At 55.1% G+C, this 16,741-nt stretch overlaps 2 protein-coding genes across 7 annotated transcripts; one reads left to right on the forward strand and one right to left on the reverse strand.

Moving 5' to 3' along the window:
* The first annotated feature begins 231 nt into the window (after positions 1 to 231).
* Positions 232 to 13,572, forward strand: PLEKHG2 (pleckstrin homology and RhoGEF domain containing G2). 6 transcript variants are annotated; one of them, XM_081032191.1, is made up of 19 exons: positions 232 to 787; positions 1,464 to 1,593; positions 2,332 to 2,603; positions 2,681 to 2,781; positions 3,547 to 3,613; positions 3,724 to 3,770; positions 3,993 to 4,143; positions 4,484 to 4,621; positions 4,788 to 4,988; positions 5,462 to 5,554; positions 5,644 to 5,730; positions 6,087 to 6,120; positions 6,208 to 6,309; positions 6,440 to 6,487; positions 6,566 to 6,604; positions 6,764 to 6,780; positions 6,966 to 7,142; positions 7,250 to 8,177; positions 8,258 to 13,572. In XM_081032191.1, exons 2-19 carry the CDS (start codon positions 1,485 to 1,487, stop codon positions 9,826 to 9,828), a joined length of 4,182 nt encoding a protein of 1,393 aa, XP_080888317.1. In that variant the 5' UTR covers positions 232 to 787; positions 1,464 to 1,484; the 3' UTR covers positions 9,829 to 13,572. The 6 variants fall into 6 exon arrangements, with proteins under 6 accessions (XP_080888317.1, XP_080888318.1, XP_080888321.1 ...); XM_081032192.1 differs by having other exon boundaries at positions 2,335 to 2,603; XM_081032195.1 differs by lacking the exon at positions 5,644 to 5,730.
* A 242-nt stretch (positions 13,573 to 13,814) lies between these two features.
* On the reverse strand, positions 13,815 to 16,537 carry RPS16 (ribosomal protein S16). The gene is made up of 5 exons (XM_081031295.1): positions 16,332 to 16,537; positions 16,096 to 16,197; positions 14,833 to 14,929; positions 14,675 to 14,722; positions 13,815 to 14,542 (listed from the first exon to the last, which is right to left on the reverse strand). Exons 1-5 carry the CDS (start codon positions 16,377 to 16,379, stop codon positions 14,397 to 14,399), a joined length of 441 nt encoding a protein of 146 aa, XP_080887421.1. The 5' UTR covers positions 16,380 to 16,537; the 3' UTR covers positions 13,815 to 14,396.
* Positions 16,538 to 16,741: the final 204 nt, after the last annotated feature.

Here is a 16,741-nt window from a genome sequence, read left to right on the forward strand (position 1 = left end):
CCAGTCGCAGATGTGGCGCCGCCGCCGCTGCCGCCCGACCCCCGTACAACTCATCCTGGAACCTGAGGGGTCCAGAGTCGCAGATTCCGGTTTCCCGAGTCTCTGCACCGCGTCCTGAGAGACCCTGAAGCACAGGCCCCCGCGTCCAGGGTAGAGGACCCTAGATATCCAGGTGCCCAGCGCCCCCTCCTGGAGGAGCCTGGAGTCCGGGACACCAGCCCCACGCGACCCTGGAGGGCGAGCTTCTTGCACCTCGGTTTGAAGAATTTAGGAATCCAGACCGGAGATCCTGTCCAGGGGTTCCCAGATATCCCAGCTCAAGACTAACGGGGTTAGAGGAACTTGGGTTATGGACTCCTAGCTCCCCAAACTCTGTTTTGCGCAGAAGTGCCCACCACTTCAAGGGGACCCAGGAATTTTGGACTCTTCTGCATTCCCGCCTGGAGGTGGTTTAATTCCTGCTCCTAGAGCTGGGGGAACTCGAGAATCCGGGCTACCCACGGCCCTATCTAGAAGTCTCAGGAATTTGGGTCCCCAGCACCCCCATCTGAGACTCAAAGAGTGGAGTCTCCTAGCATCTTCTGTTTAGAGAACCAAGAAATTCGGACCACTGCACCCCATTCTCCAAGAGATCCCGGATTCTAGTTCCCTGAGCCTGAGAGCCCGAAGTTCACGACGCTGACTTGCAGAGACCCAGGAGTCCCGGCTCTGAGCTTCCGGGGGGGACCGTGCTACGGTCGAATAAGAACCAGGCTGCCTCGGTCTGGGGCTGGAGACTCCCGGGGAGGTGAGGGGGAAGGCGAGGGGCCCCGACTGGCTGGGGGAGGGGGCGGTGCCGCTGCCGCTGAACAATGAGGGGGCGTGCCGGCGGGGGGCGAGCGGAGGCGCCGGCGGGAGTTTGGGGTGGCGGAGTGTGGGAAGGCGCTGGGGACCCAGTCTGTGGCGGTGGGGACAGTGAGCGGATCGCGGAGGGACTGGCTGGAAGGGGGAGGTCGAGGGCTCAGGGCCAGCGCCCAACTCGCCGCCCGCGGTGTGGGGGAGGGAGCCGTCTGCAGGACCCTGGCATCCGGTCCCCCGGCCTCCTCCGCCCTCCCTCGGGACCCCGCGGCCTCCCGCCCACGACTTTTCCCAGCCCTGCCCCTCGCCCTCGGCTCCAGCCAGAGCCCAACCGTTCCCAGGATCCCTCCCTGAGCCTCCGGGCCCCAGACAGACCAGACTCCTAGCTTCGGCGACTCTTGCTCTCTTCACCCTTCTTTGTCTCAATCTTTCTCATCTTTTTCTCTATGTTATCTGTCCTTGTCCCCCTCTTTCTATCGCTTTGCTTCTGTCGTTCCCATGAGTTACTCTCAGGGGCCCCTCCCTGGATTTAGACCGCACTTCTAATTCTCAGCCCCCAATCTGTGAATGTGGGTGGCAGGGAGGCCTATGGGGTCCTGATATCGAAGAAGGGGGTCTTTCTGCAGAAGCCGCTGAGCCACTCAGCCATGCCCGAGGGAGCCCGTGGACTGAGCCTGCCCAAACCCAGCCCTCGCCTTGGCCCGCTCCGCAGAGGTGAAGTGTGTGACTGTTCAACTGTGTGTGAGACTCAGACAGGTGAGCGTGCAAGGGAGGGGTGGAGTCTGCTGGGCATTCATTCCTTCATTGAAGACTGTGCAGCCCTTTGTAGCTGGCCCGATGCTGGCAACACAGGGTGACCAAGACAGCCCCAGCCCTGTTTGCACAGAGCTAGTCTGGTAGCGGACATGGACCCATCCCTAGACAGTGTCAGTCCAGAGGAGGTAGGCCAGGGCAGAGTGGTCACAGCTGGGATGAAGAAAGCCCAGGGGGCTGTGGGAGGTCAGGAGAGGCTTTCTGGAGGAGGGGACATCTGAACTGAGAATTGAAAGATTAGGAGAAATGAGTTGGGAAAAGCAAGGAAGAGTATTCCACATAGAGGGAACAGTACATACAAAGGCCCAGAGGTAAGAGGAGGCTGTTTAAGTGAGTGTGACTGGAGTCTTGAGTGTAAGAAGTGGCGTGGTTGTGGAAAGACAACAGACAGGAAAGGTCTCTAATGGCCACTTTGCACAGGTCCCTTGGACCTGACGAGTTTGAATTTTACCCTTAGGGCATGAAGGGGTTATACTCACAGGCATGACAAGGTCAGACGGGCTAATTAATAAAGGTTTCCCATGGAGGTAGATTAGAGAAGTGGAGGCCAGAAGCCCAGAGAGGACCCAGATGGGAGAGGATAGGACCGGACCAAGGCAGCACAGTGGGGAGAAAAGGGAGCTGTAGGAAAGACATTGACCCGTGGGGGAGACCCCCTGACCTCCTGCTCCACACCCCTAGCAGCCTCTACAACCCCTGCCATGGCCTCCTCCCGAGGTTCTGGGAGCTCCACATCCCTGAGCACAGTGGGCTCTGAAGGGGACCCGGCCCCGGGGCCCACCCCGGCCTGCTCAGCCTCCAGGCCAGAGCCCTTTCCAGGGCCCCCCATCCGCCTGCATCTGTCGCCTGTGGGGACCCCGGGTTCAGCAAAACCCTCGAGGCTGGAGCGTGTGGCCCGTGAGATTGTGGAGACAGAGCGGGCCTATGTCCGGGACCTCCGCAGCATTGTAGAGGTGAGGCAGGAGGGCAATGGAGCACAGTGGGGACCCAGGTCACCCCCTCCACCCCGTAACCCCAATCATCCCCACAGGACTACCTGGGCCCCCTGCTGGATGGCGGGGTCCTGGGACTGAGCACGGAGCAGGTGGGCACACTGTTTGCTAACATCGAAGACATCTATGAGTTCAGCAGGTCAGGAGCCAGGGGAAGGTGGGATGGGCAGAGGTGTTGGCTGGTGGGCCAGGGGAAGCAGACTATATCCTAACCCAAAGCTTGGAGCCCCATAGGGCTTCCTGTCCAGGCTGGTCCATGGGGTGCCGAGACATTGGGCAGGGATCATGATGGGGAGTGAGGACCCAGAGTGGTGGAAGAGTGAGGGGATGGAGCCTGAGGACCCAATGAAGTCCATATCCGGGGACAGGTCCAGGCCTCTGGATGGGCCTTAGCACTGTGTCAGGCCCGGGAGCATGAATCCAAGATTCAGGTGGCCTGGAGAACATGACAGTGTGAGCATTTGCGTCCTGGAAAAGGCTTCAGTCCCAGACAAACCAGGATGGTTTGTCCCCGGTGAGGAAGGCTGGACTCCAAGAATCAGGACATCTGAGTGTCTTGACGATGTTTTAAGATTATTGCAGGAGGTCTGAGATCCTGACAAGATGGTAGGATCACAACAGGATTTTAAGATCATCACAGCTCTAAGGGTTGTGACATTGCTCTCCCTGGGTCATGACACCCGGGCTCAGGCCAACTGTGACAAGATTTCAGGCTGAGAAGTGTGACGCTGTCCAAGGAAGTCTGAGCAGGTTGCCATATCCCATGTAGCGATCAGAAGAACCTTCCTCTGGACATGACATCCTCTTGAGACATTGGCAGCCACCAAGCTCCCCGCCTTCTGGAGTCCTCCCCTGGGGGGCACTGGGGAGCAGCACAGTCCTTCACTCTTCCTTCTCCCCATAGCGAGCTCCTGGAGGACCTGGAGGGCAGCAGCAGTGCAGGGGGCATTGCAGAGTGCTTTGTGCAGAGGGTGAGTCGAGGTCCAGGGCTCAATCTGGGCTGGCGCCTGGGTAAGCAGGAAGCAGGCCTGTGTTAGGCTGGAGGGATCTGAGGTCTTCCTGACTCCTGTGTCACCCACAGAGCGAGGATTTTGACATCTATACGTTGTACTGCATGAACTACCCGAGGTGAGGGGCCCCAGGCCGTGCCAACCAGCTGGAGTGCCAGCAAACCTCCCTTCACCCTGACCCATCCAGCTCTAACCCCTGCCAGGCTGTGACAGTAACAGACCTAACCTGTCTCTGACCCCTGCCAGCCCCTGACCATTCCCAAACCCTGGTCACTCCCTGACTCTTCCCAGCCCTGTCCACCAGAGCTACTGGCCCCCCTGACCCATGCTGTGCCCCCAGCTCCCTGGCCCTGCTCCGGGAGCTGTCGCTGTCTCCGCCAGCGGCCCTGTGGCTGCAGGAGCGCCAGGCCCAGCTCCACCACTCGCTGCCTCTGCAGAGCTTCCTGCTGAAACCTGTTCAGCGCATCCTCAAGTACCATCTGTTGCTGCAGGTTCGCTGTGGTCCTCTGGGGGGGCTGCTTGGGGAGTGGCAAGGTCCTGTCCATGGACCACTTGATCGTGCATCTGGAGAGTGGTCCCAGGACAAGCTGGCCAAGACCTGGGGAGGCAGCCAGTCCCTAGAAACTGGGTCAGCGCTTGGGGTAGGGTCTTGTTGGCAGTGGGGACTGGCACCAGCTGATTTTACTTTGTGTCTCTGCCTGTTTGTCTCCATCTCTGGGTGGCCATCCCTGTCCCTACCTTTACATTTTGCTCTCTGTTTCCTGTCATTATCATTCATTCTCCTTGTCTGTGTCTATTCTCCTCTCTGGGTGCCCGGTGGCTCCCTGGCAGGAGCTAGGCAAGCACTGGGCAGAGGGCCCGGGCGCCGGGGGCCGCGAGATGGTGGAGGAGGCCATCGTGTCTATGACAGCGGTCGCCTGGTACATCAACGACATGAAGCGCAAGCAGGAGCACGCTGCACGCCTCCAGGTGACCTCAGGGTGGGCTGGGCCGATGGATGGGAGGAGTGGGCATGAGGGCCTTTGGCGGGTGGTCAGTGCTACAGCATGGCCCGGTTGCTAACCCCCGTCTTGGCGCATGTGTGCCATCCACTGGTGTGTTTCTGTGCCCGGTACACCTGGTGGGGTCTTGGCAGGAAGTGCAGCGGCGGCTGGGTGGCTGGACCGGCCCGGAGCTCACTGCTTTCGGGGAGCTGGTGCTGGAGGGCTCATTCCGAGGTGGCGGAGGGGGCGGCCCCCGACTTCGAGGGGGTGAGCGGCTGCTCTTTCTGTTCTCACGGATGCTGCTTGTGGCCAAGCGCCGGGGGCCGGAATACACCTACAAGGGCCACATCTTCGTGAGTGTGGGGCTGGGAACAGGGCTGGAATGTTACCTACAAGCTGTATTCTATATACCAATACCCGTGGACCTAAAGGGATGGCCGGGGGCAGGGTCTGCAAGGAGGGACAACCTGACTTAAAAGGGCTACCCTTAAAAAAGCTACATTTTCTTGAGTCTGAGGACCGGGCAAGGTGTGATAAGGAGGGTTGAAGCCAGCAGATTGCAGAGGGGTGGAGACCCTGGAAGGGGAGGACCTGGATTTGCCCACCAGGCAAGCATCTTCATAGGGGAAGCACATCGTGCTCCAGATGGGGAGTGGCTGGTGAGGGAGAGCAGAGCCCAGCTTGGTGAGGAGGGTCAACGGGGAAAAGGGCCCCACCATACTACCATACAGGGTACATCTTTCTAGGGGGTAGGGACCTAGATACGAGGGGCCCATTGATGAGTCCAGGGCCTCAGCCTGCCGCCCCTCTCTACTCCCCCATCCAGTGCTGCAACCTGAGTGTGAGTGAGAGTCCTCGTGACCCTCTTGGGTTCAAGGTGGCGGATCTGACCATTCCCAAGCACAGGCACCTGCTCCAGGTGAGCACAGGGTGGGACTGGGAGGGCAGGGTTCCCTCCAGCCCCTCAACCTCACACCTGGCTGCTGACCGCCCTCACCCCAACCCCAGGCCAAGAACCAAGAAGAGAAGCGGCTGTGGATTCACTGTCTCCAGCGCCTTTTCTTTGAGAACCACCCCGCCTCCATCCCGGCCAAGGTGCAGCTCCTGCCACAGCTGGGGACCCTCAGAGTGCTGGAGATCCCCAACCCACTCAGTACTGGGAGACCCTCAGTACAGGGGCACTCTCTTAGAACATGATCGTCACATTGCAGAATAGGTTGCCTGGGTTTGAATCCCAGCTCCACCATGTTCCTGCTGTGTGACTCTGGGCAAGTAACAACCTCTCTGGCCCCAGTTTCCTCACCAGGAGGAATAGCCCTGACCTCATAGGGCTGTGATGAGGATTAATTGTCATCACGTAACCCACCTGTCATGTAGCAGCACCCATTAAGGGGACTTGAACTGGGGTGCTCAGAGACTGGCCCCCTGAATCCCCATCCTGTCTTTTTCAGGCAAAACAAGTTCTCCTTGAAAACACCCTGCACTGTGAGTTGGGGCCTTGGGTTGGGAGGTGTGGAAGTAGAGGAATTACCTCCAAGAGAAAGTTGATTAGCCCCAAATCTCTCTCCACAGGTGCTCCTAAAAGTAAGCCTATCCCAGAGCCCGTGACACCCCCACTTGGGTCTCCCCGACCTCGAGATGCTAGAAGTTTCACCCCTGGACGAAGGAACACAGGTAAAGGAGGTGAAATCCTGAGTCCCACCCCTGATTCCCCCCCAGGACTCAGGAATTGTACCCCCATCCCCTCCTACCCCAGGAGCCTGGAGCTGGGCTCATGTGGGGTTCTGACCTGCCTCTCCCACAGCTCCATCTCCAGGCCCCTCCATTACCCGCCGTAGCCGCAGACAGTCTGGTGAGTTCCCACTACCTAAAGGTCAACTAGAGATTGGGATGGGAGCAGGGCCCTGACATCACTGTGTCCTCCCCCCAGAGCCAGTGAAGGACCCTTATGTCATGTTTCCACAGAATGGTAAGTGACCGTGCAGCCCAGCTGGGTCCAGCCCTGTCTGTCTGTCTCTTCCCATAAGATGCGCAGTGTTCACTGGGGGAGGGGTGATAGGGGCAGCTCCTCAGTTACAAGGAGTAACACTTATTTCTACATCTCACTCTCTCATCTCTCCATCCCCAGCTAAGCCTAGACTCAAGGTAAGAAATATCTTGGGACAGGGTCTGGGGAGCCAGACTCCGGGGTCTAATGAAGGAGAGAGCTTGAGTTCTAAACTCCTAGGTCGGAATAAGAAGAGGGCTGGGGGTTGGTTGGAGTCCTCCATCGGAAGGAGGGGAGGGCTGGGGCCCTGGGCACTTGCCCTCCATCCTTTTCTTCCTCACAGCATGCTGGCAGTGAGGGGGAGCTCTACCCCTCCCTAGAGCCTCAGCCACCAGGTCTAGCCTCTGGACCCGCTGAGGACCTAGAAGACACTGGACCCCCCACACTGGACCCCTCTGGGACCTCAATCACTGAAGAAATCCTGGAACTGCTGAGCCAAAGAGGCCTCCGGGATGCGGGGGTGAGCTGGACGTCCCGTCACAGTCTCCTTGGGGCGCTCAGCTTGGGCAGGCACAGACCGGGGGCCAGGGCAGCCCACCACCCTGACTCCTTTGGCCTCTTCCCCAGTGCCCATTACAGCCATCCCCTCACGACCTTCCCAAGTTCCCCGGAGACACGCAGGTGCCAGGTGACAGCGAAAGCCTCACGTTCCCAGCCCTGCCCAGCCGGGACTCTTCAGAAGAGGAGGAGGAGGAAGAGCTGGAGATGGATGAACGGGGCCCTTCCCCACTCCACGTGCTAGAGGGACTCGAAAGTTCCAGTGCAGCTGAAGTTCCTGACATTCCTGGCCTTACCAAAAATCCTGCTGTGCCCACCCTCCCTGAAATTCCCAGCCTTTCTGAAATTCCCCAAACTCCCCACCTCCCCAGTCTCTCTGACATTTCCAGTGTTTTTGAAATGCCTGGCCTTCCAGCTATGCCTAGTATCCCTGACATTCCTGGTCTTTCCAGCTCTCCTGCCCTTCCCTGTGACTCTTGGCTGCAAGGACCTCTGCAGGAGCCGAATGAGGCTCTGGCCACCAGGAGAGAACTGTTCCCTGGAAGCAGTTCTGGAGAACTGGGAGAGGCCTCCTCAGATAGCAGGGCAGGTCAGGAGGAGGATGAAGAAGGGGTGTCATTCCCAGATTTCCAGCCCCAGGAAGGCACCCAAGATCAGGGATTCCAGGATGAGCTGGAATTCCGCTCTTGCTCAGAAATCCGGAGTGCCTGGCAGGCTCTGGAGCAGGGGCAGCTGGCCCGGGCAGGTTTCCCAGAGCCACTGCTAATTCTGGAAGATTCAGATCTGGGTGGAGGCAGTGGGAGTGGGAAGGCCGGAGCCCCAAATGCGAAGCGGGCAGCATCCCGAGTGCGAGAGCTGGCCCGACTCTACAGCGAGCGGATCCAGCAAATGCAGCGGGCTGAGACCCGGGCCTCAGCCAACGCCCCCCGCCGCCGGCCACGGGCTCTGGCCCAACCCCAGCTGTCCCCTTGCCTGCCCCATGAGCAGGCCGAGCCAGGTGAGGTCCAGGTATGTGGTCATCAGAGGTCACCCATTGCTGGGGCACCGGTCCTGACTCCATCCTTTCTTCACACACAGGGCCCCTGCCTGCCTTCGGACACGTGCTGGTGTGTGAACTGGCCTTTCCGCTGACCTTGGCCCAGGAATCTGTCCCCCTGGGCCCTGCTGCCCAGGTTCAAGTTGCCACACCTCTGTCTAAGCAGGGAGGCTGCTTGGATGGTCAGGGTCTAGATGTTTCCAGTTTGCCTGAGCCAGACGATCGGGGCATCCAGGTTCCAGCCGCTACCCTTTTGCCTGAGCAAGGAAGCCTCTGGAACATCCAGATTACAGCCACCACACCTTTGCCCAAGCAGGAAGTACCCCCACCTGTCCAGGTTCCAGCTATTACAAATCTACCTGGTCAAGAAGGCCACCAGGAAGTGCAAGTTCCAGCGATCGCTCGTTTGCCTGAACATACAGGCCTTGTGGATATACAGCTTCCTGCTACCACCTTTTATCCTCAGCAAGGATGCCAGATGGACACCCCAGTTCCAACCACCCCAGCGTTGCCCAAGCAGGGAAGTTGTTCTGATGTCATGGCTTTAGCCACCACTACTATGCTCAAGCAGGAAGTCCACCGAGACTGCCAGAGCCCAGCCAACACCCCATTAACTAAGCAAGGAGGTTCCAGGGATGTTCGGTTCCCAGCCACTGTCTGTGACCAGGCTGTCGACGCTTTGCTTCTGCATGGAAGCAGCCTGAACAGTGAGATTCCAGAAAAGACCCCACCACCCTTGGAACATGACCTTCCAGACATTCAGGTTCCAGGTACCTCACCTTTGCCTGCATGCGGAGGCCACACAGACTGTCAGATCACAGTCAGCGCTCCATTGTCGGGGCCCCAGGACCTCCCAGGCGTTCAGGTTCCAGCCACCATGGCTTTGCCCCACCCACAAGGCTTCACGGACACCTGGGTCCAGGCCCACCCACCTTTGCCCAAGCCGGGAGGCCCGCCAGACATCCAGAAACCTGCTGCTGAACCTTTGCTTCAGGTGCAAAGCCTCACAGACCTCCAGGTCCCCAAATCTACACCTTTGTTGGAGCAAAAGAGCCTCACAGGTGTCCATATTCCAGCTGCCACCCCTCTGCCTGAGCAAGGAGGCTGTGTGGACATTCAGGGCCTGTTACCTGCCCCAGTGCAGACGACCGTGATTTTGTCCAAACCAGGAAGCCCCTTGGCTTCTCATGTTGCCAGGTCAGAGTCCTCAGACTTGACTCCACCCCACAGTCCCCCACCCCCCACCCGTCAACTGCTGGGCCCCAATGCAGCTGCCCTCTCAAGATACCTGGCAGCCTCATACATCAGCCAGAGCCTGGCTCGACGGCAAGGGCCTGGGGGAGAGGCCCCGCTAGCCTCCCGGGGTCCCTGGTCCTCCTCGGTCCCCACGTCACGGGCACCTTCACCACCACCCCAGCCCCAGCCCCCACCAGCCCCAGCCAGGCGGCTCAGCTATGCCACCACTGTCAACATCCAGGTCGGGGGTGGTGGGCGGCTACGGCCAGCCAAGGCCCAAGTCAGGTTGAACCACCCTGCTCTCCTGGCCTCCACCCATGAATCTGTGAGCCTTCGAAATACCCAGGGGACTCCTGATGCCCCTTTCCACATGTGAGCCAGGATATCAGGCTTCTTGAAAAGCAAAGACTTCAACCCAATGCCACAGACCCTCAGAACTTCACCCGGAAGTCCAGACACTGAACGCAGGTCTAAAAATAGCTGCAGCTTTTCAACTCCTAGGATCTGCTTTGGCGAGTGGTCCTTATTGACCTTGATTAACTCAACAGGGATGGGGAAAGGGGATGTCATTAATATTTTGTTCATATTATGCAATTATGTCTCTTCCCATTCTGGAGATAGTGGGGGATAACAGTAGACAATACTGAATGGGGAAGGTCTGGCACAACACGTCAATGGTTCTGAACATTTAGAGACTCTCAAACTCCTTTGAGAATTACTGGAAACTGGACCCATTATAATTTGGTGTGTGATTTCAGAGGGTTTATGAACTGCTTGATGCCCATCTGGGAAAGCCAAGTTAAGAAGCTTTGTTCCAAGTAGAAATTCGTTCCCTTAGCAATTGAACCAGTTCACGTCCATCATCCATCCATCTCATGTGCTCAGCCATCTCTCCATCTTTATCTCTCAGTCTATCCATCTTCCAATCCATCATCCCACCCATATGCCTTGATTTATTTAACCATTTTTACCCTACTCATCTGTCCATCATCCTGCCCTCACATCTAACATTCATTCATCTGTCGTTTCACCTGTCCATCTTTATCCAACCCTCTCCACGCATCCATCTGTCCCTCCATATTTCTGTCTATTCAACTGTACATCTTTTTCCCACAACCATCTCCTAATCCGTCAAGCTAACCATCTCAACCACCATCCATCCTAACTGGATCCTGCTGAGTCTTGGTACTTCAGTCAATTCCATGCTAACACGTGTGGATGAAGTTTGAGATTCTGGGAAGTCTGTCCCCCGTCTGATTTCTCTTGGCAGCCACTCCACCTATATGAATATTCCAATTCTTGTGCCCACCCACACATACCAGATCCTTTTACCTCCTTTCTCCAGTTTGAGACTTCTACAGTGCCTCAGTGCCCCCCCCCCCCAGCCACCACCACCAAGAAGAAAATTCAGGTTTTAGAAACAAAGGCTTTTATATTAGGATCCTTCTGCCCCCTCCTAGCCATGGCATGCCCAGTGAGAATTGAACACTCAACCTCTTGTGCTTTAGCACATTATCTCATTTAACCTTCCCTGGAATTCTCAGGCATACCACAGTGTCATGGCCGAGGTCAAGTCCCGAATTTTCTAGTTATTTGGTATGTAACATCCCTCTTAACCTGGGCTTTCTCGTGTACACGAGGACAACAGTACCTGTCTTGTAAGATCATTGTAAAGATTCAGTGAGCATATCCTCACTTCCCAAAGCTGTTTGAGCCTCTTACTCACTGGGACAATTCAAATCCCAGATCCTCCAGGATCTAGTCCCAATCTATGGAATTAGAACCGCTAGGGCAGGAGCCTGGGAATCTGACGTTTTAGCAATTGGCTAACAATAGCAAAAAAGGCTGAGATTTGTTGAGTACTAACTGCATACCATAGGCATTTAGTCACTTTATATGAACTTTGAGTCCTCACAACAGCCCTAAAAGGCAAGTGAGGATGGTTTATAATCCCTACTTTAGTGATGAGGAAACCAAGACCCAGCACGAATAAAGGACTTGCCCGGCCCGTTACAGGGAGGGGCAGAGCTGGAACTCCCATCCCCACGGCCCAGCCCAGTGCCAGGCACTACTGGCAGCACAACTGAGAACACGTCCCTGCCCTCTTGAGGCTTACAGCCTGGTGTTCGAGGAACTTGGGTCACAATAAGGTAGACAGAACAAGGCCCCTGACACTTTAAATGTCAGCTGCTGGCTTCTATTCAGTTATTGAGTGATTACCATGCCCTACACCAGGACCCGGGCTTGCTCCACTGCAGCCTCTGCAAGGTCAGGACTGAGGCTGGCCCTCCCCTCCTCCACCCCCAGCTGCACATTCCCAGCCTCCCCCAGCTGTACATTCCCAACTGTAGGAAAGTTCCCAGCCTGGCCTGGGCTCCAGCAGCGCCGGAATTCCCGGTATTTGAGGAGGCGGCAGGGAGGGAGAAAGGGACTGTCTACTCCAAGGCCCGGGCCTGGAGCGGGGTAAGGAGAGGCTAGCCCCCTCAGCTTTCCTAGATGCGTTCCAGCTGTGCCTGTGGGAGGGAATCAAGAGCCTCGGTAAGGGGGTCTCTGGACCCTGTGGGCAAACCATGAGCACCAGGCTTGCCTCAGATTCGTCCCTGCCCCTGAATTCCATTTCTCCTGCCTGCCCAACTCCTACCTCTGCTACGTGGCCCAGCTCCGTGACCTCAAATACCTTTCTGGCAGGTTTATTATAGTCCGATCTGTAAGGTGTATTGTAAAGGTCTTGCAGGTTTATTGCAAGCCGTCTTTAGAACTGATAACATAAATCAGGTTCAAAAAGGGCAAGTTGCTGCCCTCCTTGGGACGTTCTAGGTTAATGCCAGCCAAACCAGTTAACCCAAGTTAACTCCAGCTCCCATGCAAAACTTGGTGAGCTGCATTTCACTTTGCCCCTAGGCTCATTTTCTCATCCACTAACATGAACTCGCCTATCACCAACCTGGCAGGGATATTGTGAAGATATGTCCAACAATGCTTAGCCTGGCACCTCGCTGGTGCTGTCAACCTCACTCCATCTGTAAGAACTTCAGTCATGCACTGCATATACAATGGTGGTCCCATGAGATTACGAGGCTGAAAAATTCCTGTTGCCAATGACAGCCTTTACAATGTTGTAGCACAACACATTACTCAAATACCATTGTGTAGCAATCACCTACACTATTCAGTACAGTAACAGTACTGTACAGGTTTGTAGCCTAGGAGCTGTAGGACAACAGAATTTGCCACCCCAAAATGTCTATTTGGCATAAGGATTATTTTAGGCTGGTTAAATTTAAGGACATGGGAGCACCTCTGAAAACCATTGTTACCCTTGGTAAAAGACATGTATATTTATTTGTAAGGGGCCTGGGTCTCCCTCGCTGTGGGGGTCATCTCTAGATAATGCTCAAGAACTTATATATGCCTAACAACCTTACCCTTGGTTACTGTGCTTTTCCTGGTAATTTCCCATAACTGACTCTCCCCACTTCTAGTTATCTTTTGTCTTCAACTAAAGAGGGCATTTAAGGTGGGGACTTTAGCCATTTTGGTGAGTTACTAAGCTTTCCTGGGTCTCTTCCATGTATACAGGAAGTATACAGTAAACTTTTTTCTCCTGTCATTCTTTTATTACAGGGATGTCTCAGCGAAGAACCCAGAAAGGTAGAGGGAAAATTATTTTTCCTCTCCAGGCAATAGCCTAGGTGTGTAGTAGGCTCTACCATGTAGGTTTGTGTAAATGCACCGTGATGTTTGTACAACGGAACAGCCTAACGACACATTTCTCAATGTGTTCCCGTCATTAAGTGGTGCGTGACTATTTGTATGCATTCCCTATGTGTTGGTGCTGTCCCATAAAATTTTCTGAGGAAAATGTTCTCACCTCTCAGGCCAGCTTGGTAGCCACATGTGACTACTGTGTTGGGTAAGGCAGAGATACAAACAGGGCACTGGACAGCAAATCTGAAGTTCCTTCTATTATAAAGAAAACTTGTGGACAACTATCTCCCTCAAGCAACACTGAAGTGTGGTATGATATCGCAGCCAGTGTACGCAGCAGGGGGAATAGTGTGGGACCCCACCTGACAGGTGGCTGAGATAACCCAAGTTGGCTGCAAAGCCTGGTGTGGAAGCCAAGATGCCCTTCCCAAGGCAACGAAGCTCACCAGCTTCCTATAAAAAAGGGAAAAAAACCTAAAGGTAACTTAATCCACAAGCCAACACTTTGCTTCCCTTCAGTTGGCCCTCTGTATCTGTAGGTTCTGCACTGGCCAATGCAGAATTCCACACTGGGTATGGAGGGCCAACTAAGGGACTCGAACATCCTTGGATTTTGGTATCTGTAGGGGGTCCTGGAACCAATCCCCTGCGGATTCCAACTACATTATTCTAGCGCCATCCCACAAAACTTTCTTCGATGATGGAAATGTTCTATCACATGTAGCCCAATGGTACACTATATGTTGGCTTTTATTACATGGCAGGCACAACAGAGGAGTTCAAGTCCTCAGAGCTGTGTTCCAAGCCCGATAAGGGCAGTCACCACATTGAGCACAACTGGGATCTGCTTTACGGAGGTCATACGGGGCCTTTCCCCAGCAGGTAGTGTTGACATCCTGAAGGATGAAGCCAGTCAATGGGAACCCCTTCCACCCACCCCCACAACCGGGTTGGGTTTATAACCAATGGCCCAGAATCGTCCCCCTTGGCTGTGCCTACAATGGATTTTACCAGAGCTGCAGGGAGACAGAGACCAGGTTGCTCCCACCTGCCTTCCCACCCATCCACACAAACTCGAGTGATGGCTTCAGGAAAGGCATAAAATCGAGACTGTCAGTGGGCTCGGGGCATCTCCTGCATTCCTTTTAGTCAAAGACCCACCACAAAGAACAGCACAATCTTCGAAACCTTAAATCCCACGACCCCTGTTTATTACAAAGGTGGACCCTAATGGGCTTATCGGTAGGATTTCTGGTAGCGAGCACGGGCGCCAGGACCTCCAAACTTTTTAGATTCGCAGCGACGAGGATCAGCTACCAGCAGGGTCCGGTCATACTGGATGAGAATGTCTTTGATCTCCTTCTTAGAAGCCTCATCCACATCTGAGGATGACAAATGGGGTAGAAATTTTTAGATAATCATGGAAGCACCCTTACACTCTCTGGACCTAAGTACCAGAGCTGGCCCTCACCTGGCCCCCACCTACCCAATGGGAAGGACCCATTCTCACTCACATTTCTGGTAGTAGGCCACCAGGGCTTTGGAGATGGACTGGCGGATTGCTGTGAGGAAGACACACACACAGAAAGAGTACATCAGCTTTGTGAAGGTCTATGAGTAGGGCCTTGGTCTCAGAGCCACCTCCTACCTGTGCCCAATTCGTGGGACTCACCATAAATCTGGGCCACATGACCACCACCTTTCACACGAACTCGGATGTCCACACCGGCAAATCGCTCCTTGCCCAGAAGCAGAACAGGTTCCAGTAGCTAGAGGAACGGGATACAACAGGATTTTACATAGCAACCTGGGCAGCTGAGCACCCTTCTCTCTCTCCATGTAGCTTCAGCCACCACTGGCCTCTTCTGTTATAGACTGTCACTGCCAAGGCCCTCTACACAGTCAGAAGCCTTCTCTGGGTGCCCCAATCCCATCTGTGACTACTCTGAAGCAATGTCCAGTATTGGGCCCAATCCATTTTCCCCACTGGACTGTGAGCTGAGGGTAGGGGTGTGGGGCCACTGCTGTGTCCCCAGCTCTCAACAGAGGCTTCACATACAAAGCCTTCAGAGTGATGGCTTCTGGAAAAGCTTAAAATAAACTGACAATAAGTGAGCCATAATACTCAGTATCTGGTATAACCAAGAATCTCAGACCCTATCTTATTAAATTCGAGGTAACCCTGCAATATAGATGTTATTCTTCACATTTAAAAGTAACAGACTTTAGGGGAGAAACTAATTTATCCTCACAAAAGCCCTTAAAGGTAGAAATCACCCCATTTTACAGATGATGATCCCAAAGCAGAGAAGTGAGGTTACTTGCCTCAAGTAACGTAGGCTAGAAGAGGTAGAAATCAGACTCCCATTTCTTTCCATTGTGAGCCAAAGAAATTTAGTCCCAAACACGGATGAGAGGAACCCCTTTCACAGCCAAGCACCACAAATCCAAATTCCATTCCTGTTTTTTTAATACTTATTGAGTATCTACAATTTCCAGACCCTACGTTAGGCACAATGTTTTACAAAACAAAACATTGATTCTTCTCCCAGGGACTTCGTAGGTGCAGGAGTGGAAAGTGACAATAAGTTGTAAACATAACACATATCCCCCAATTAACTGCAAAAAATCATGCCACAAAAAGTCTGGTAATGCTCTGGCCATCTGGTCCCCAATCGAGTGGGCTTCTACATATCCCAGTTTTCAACGCATCCTGTTAACCTTCGACATGCACGTTCTCTCGTTCAAGCTTTTATCACATCTTCTGAACCCCCAAACCCTATTTTCTGACCCCAACTCAGCTTTCTAAACATTCCACTGTTGCTACCAGATCGCTTGGCTTCTAAATTCAACAAATTCCAGAAATCTGCTTACTTCAGTATCTCCGTCCCAGAGCCCTCCACGCAACCCAAACGCCCGGCTTCGGTGCCCCGACCTTGTATTGCAGCGTGCGCGGCTCGATCATCTCCAGAGGCCGCCCGTTAACCTTGATGAGGCCGTTGCCCCGTTTGCAGTGCGCCACGGCGGTGGCCGTCTTCTGCGGGACGCGAGGGGACAAAGCACCAACACGTGAGCGCAGGGCCCGGCTCTCACGTCGAACCCAGACCCCTGCCCCTCGGCCTCTCCTAGGCCCGGGCCTCCCTCGGCCCCTCCCAGCGGGCGCCGGCTCACCTTTCGTCCGAAGACCTGCACGGACTGTAGAGGCCCCTTGGACGGCATGGCTGCGGGTGTGGACGCGAGAACCTAACCGCGCGGCGCCGACACCGGAAAAGGAAAGCGCAGGGCCACCCCAGCTGCTTTTCAGGGTCTGCGCAGGCGCCTTGGGCGCTGCGTCGCGACAGAAGGGCGCTTTACGGCTCACTTTGCAGCCCGGGGGCGGGACTTCGGGCTGGCGGAGGGAGGCGGGTCCCAGGAGCGAAGGGCGGGGCCTTCACTAGGCGCCGCCGGTTTTCCTTTGCGTTCCGGCTGTGGGATGTTCTCCCTTCGCCCCTTCCTCTCCTTCCCGCTAAAGTCGATTCTCACCCGCCTCTAAAGAGGCTCTTCTTGAACCTTTCACCAGCGGCAGTCTTTCCCTCCTCTCG

This window comes from Rhinolophus hipposideros (genome assembly GCF_964194185.1).
Source record: "Rhinolophus hipposideros genome assembly, chromosome: 21".
NCBI lineage: Eukaryota > Metazoa > Chordata > Mammalia > Chiroptera > Rhinolophidae > Rhinolophus > Rhinolophus hipposideros.

Excerpts from the sequence above, each read along its gene's own strand:
- PLEKHG2 (XM_081032191.1), top strand. The coding sequence starts at position 1,485 with ATGCCCGAGGGAGCCCGTGGACTGAGCCTGCCCAAACCCAGCCCTCGC. Across the intron at positions 3,614-3,723 it reads CAGAGTGCTTTGTGCAGAGG|AGCGAGGATTTTGACATCTA; the intron begins GTGAGTCGAGGT and ends TGTCACCCACAG. Across the intron at positions 3,771-3,992 it reads TACTGCATGAACTACCCGAG|CTCCCTGGCCCTGCTCCGGG; the intron begins GTGAGGGGCCCC and ends CTGTGCCCCCAG.
- RPS16 (XM_081031295.1), bottom strand. The coding sequence starts at position 16,379 with ATGCCGTCCAAGGGGCCTCTACAGTCCGTGCAGGTCTTCGGACGAAAG. Across the intron at positions 14,723-14,832 it reads TCATGTGGCCCAGATTTATG|CAATCCGCCAGTCCATCTCC; the intron begins GTGAGTCCCACG and ends TCTTCCTCACAG. Across the intron at positions 14,543-14,674 it reads GGTGGCCTACTACCAGAAAT|ATGTGGATGAGGCTTCTAAG; the intron begins GTGAGTGAGAAT and ends TGTCATCCTCAG.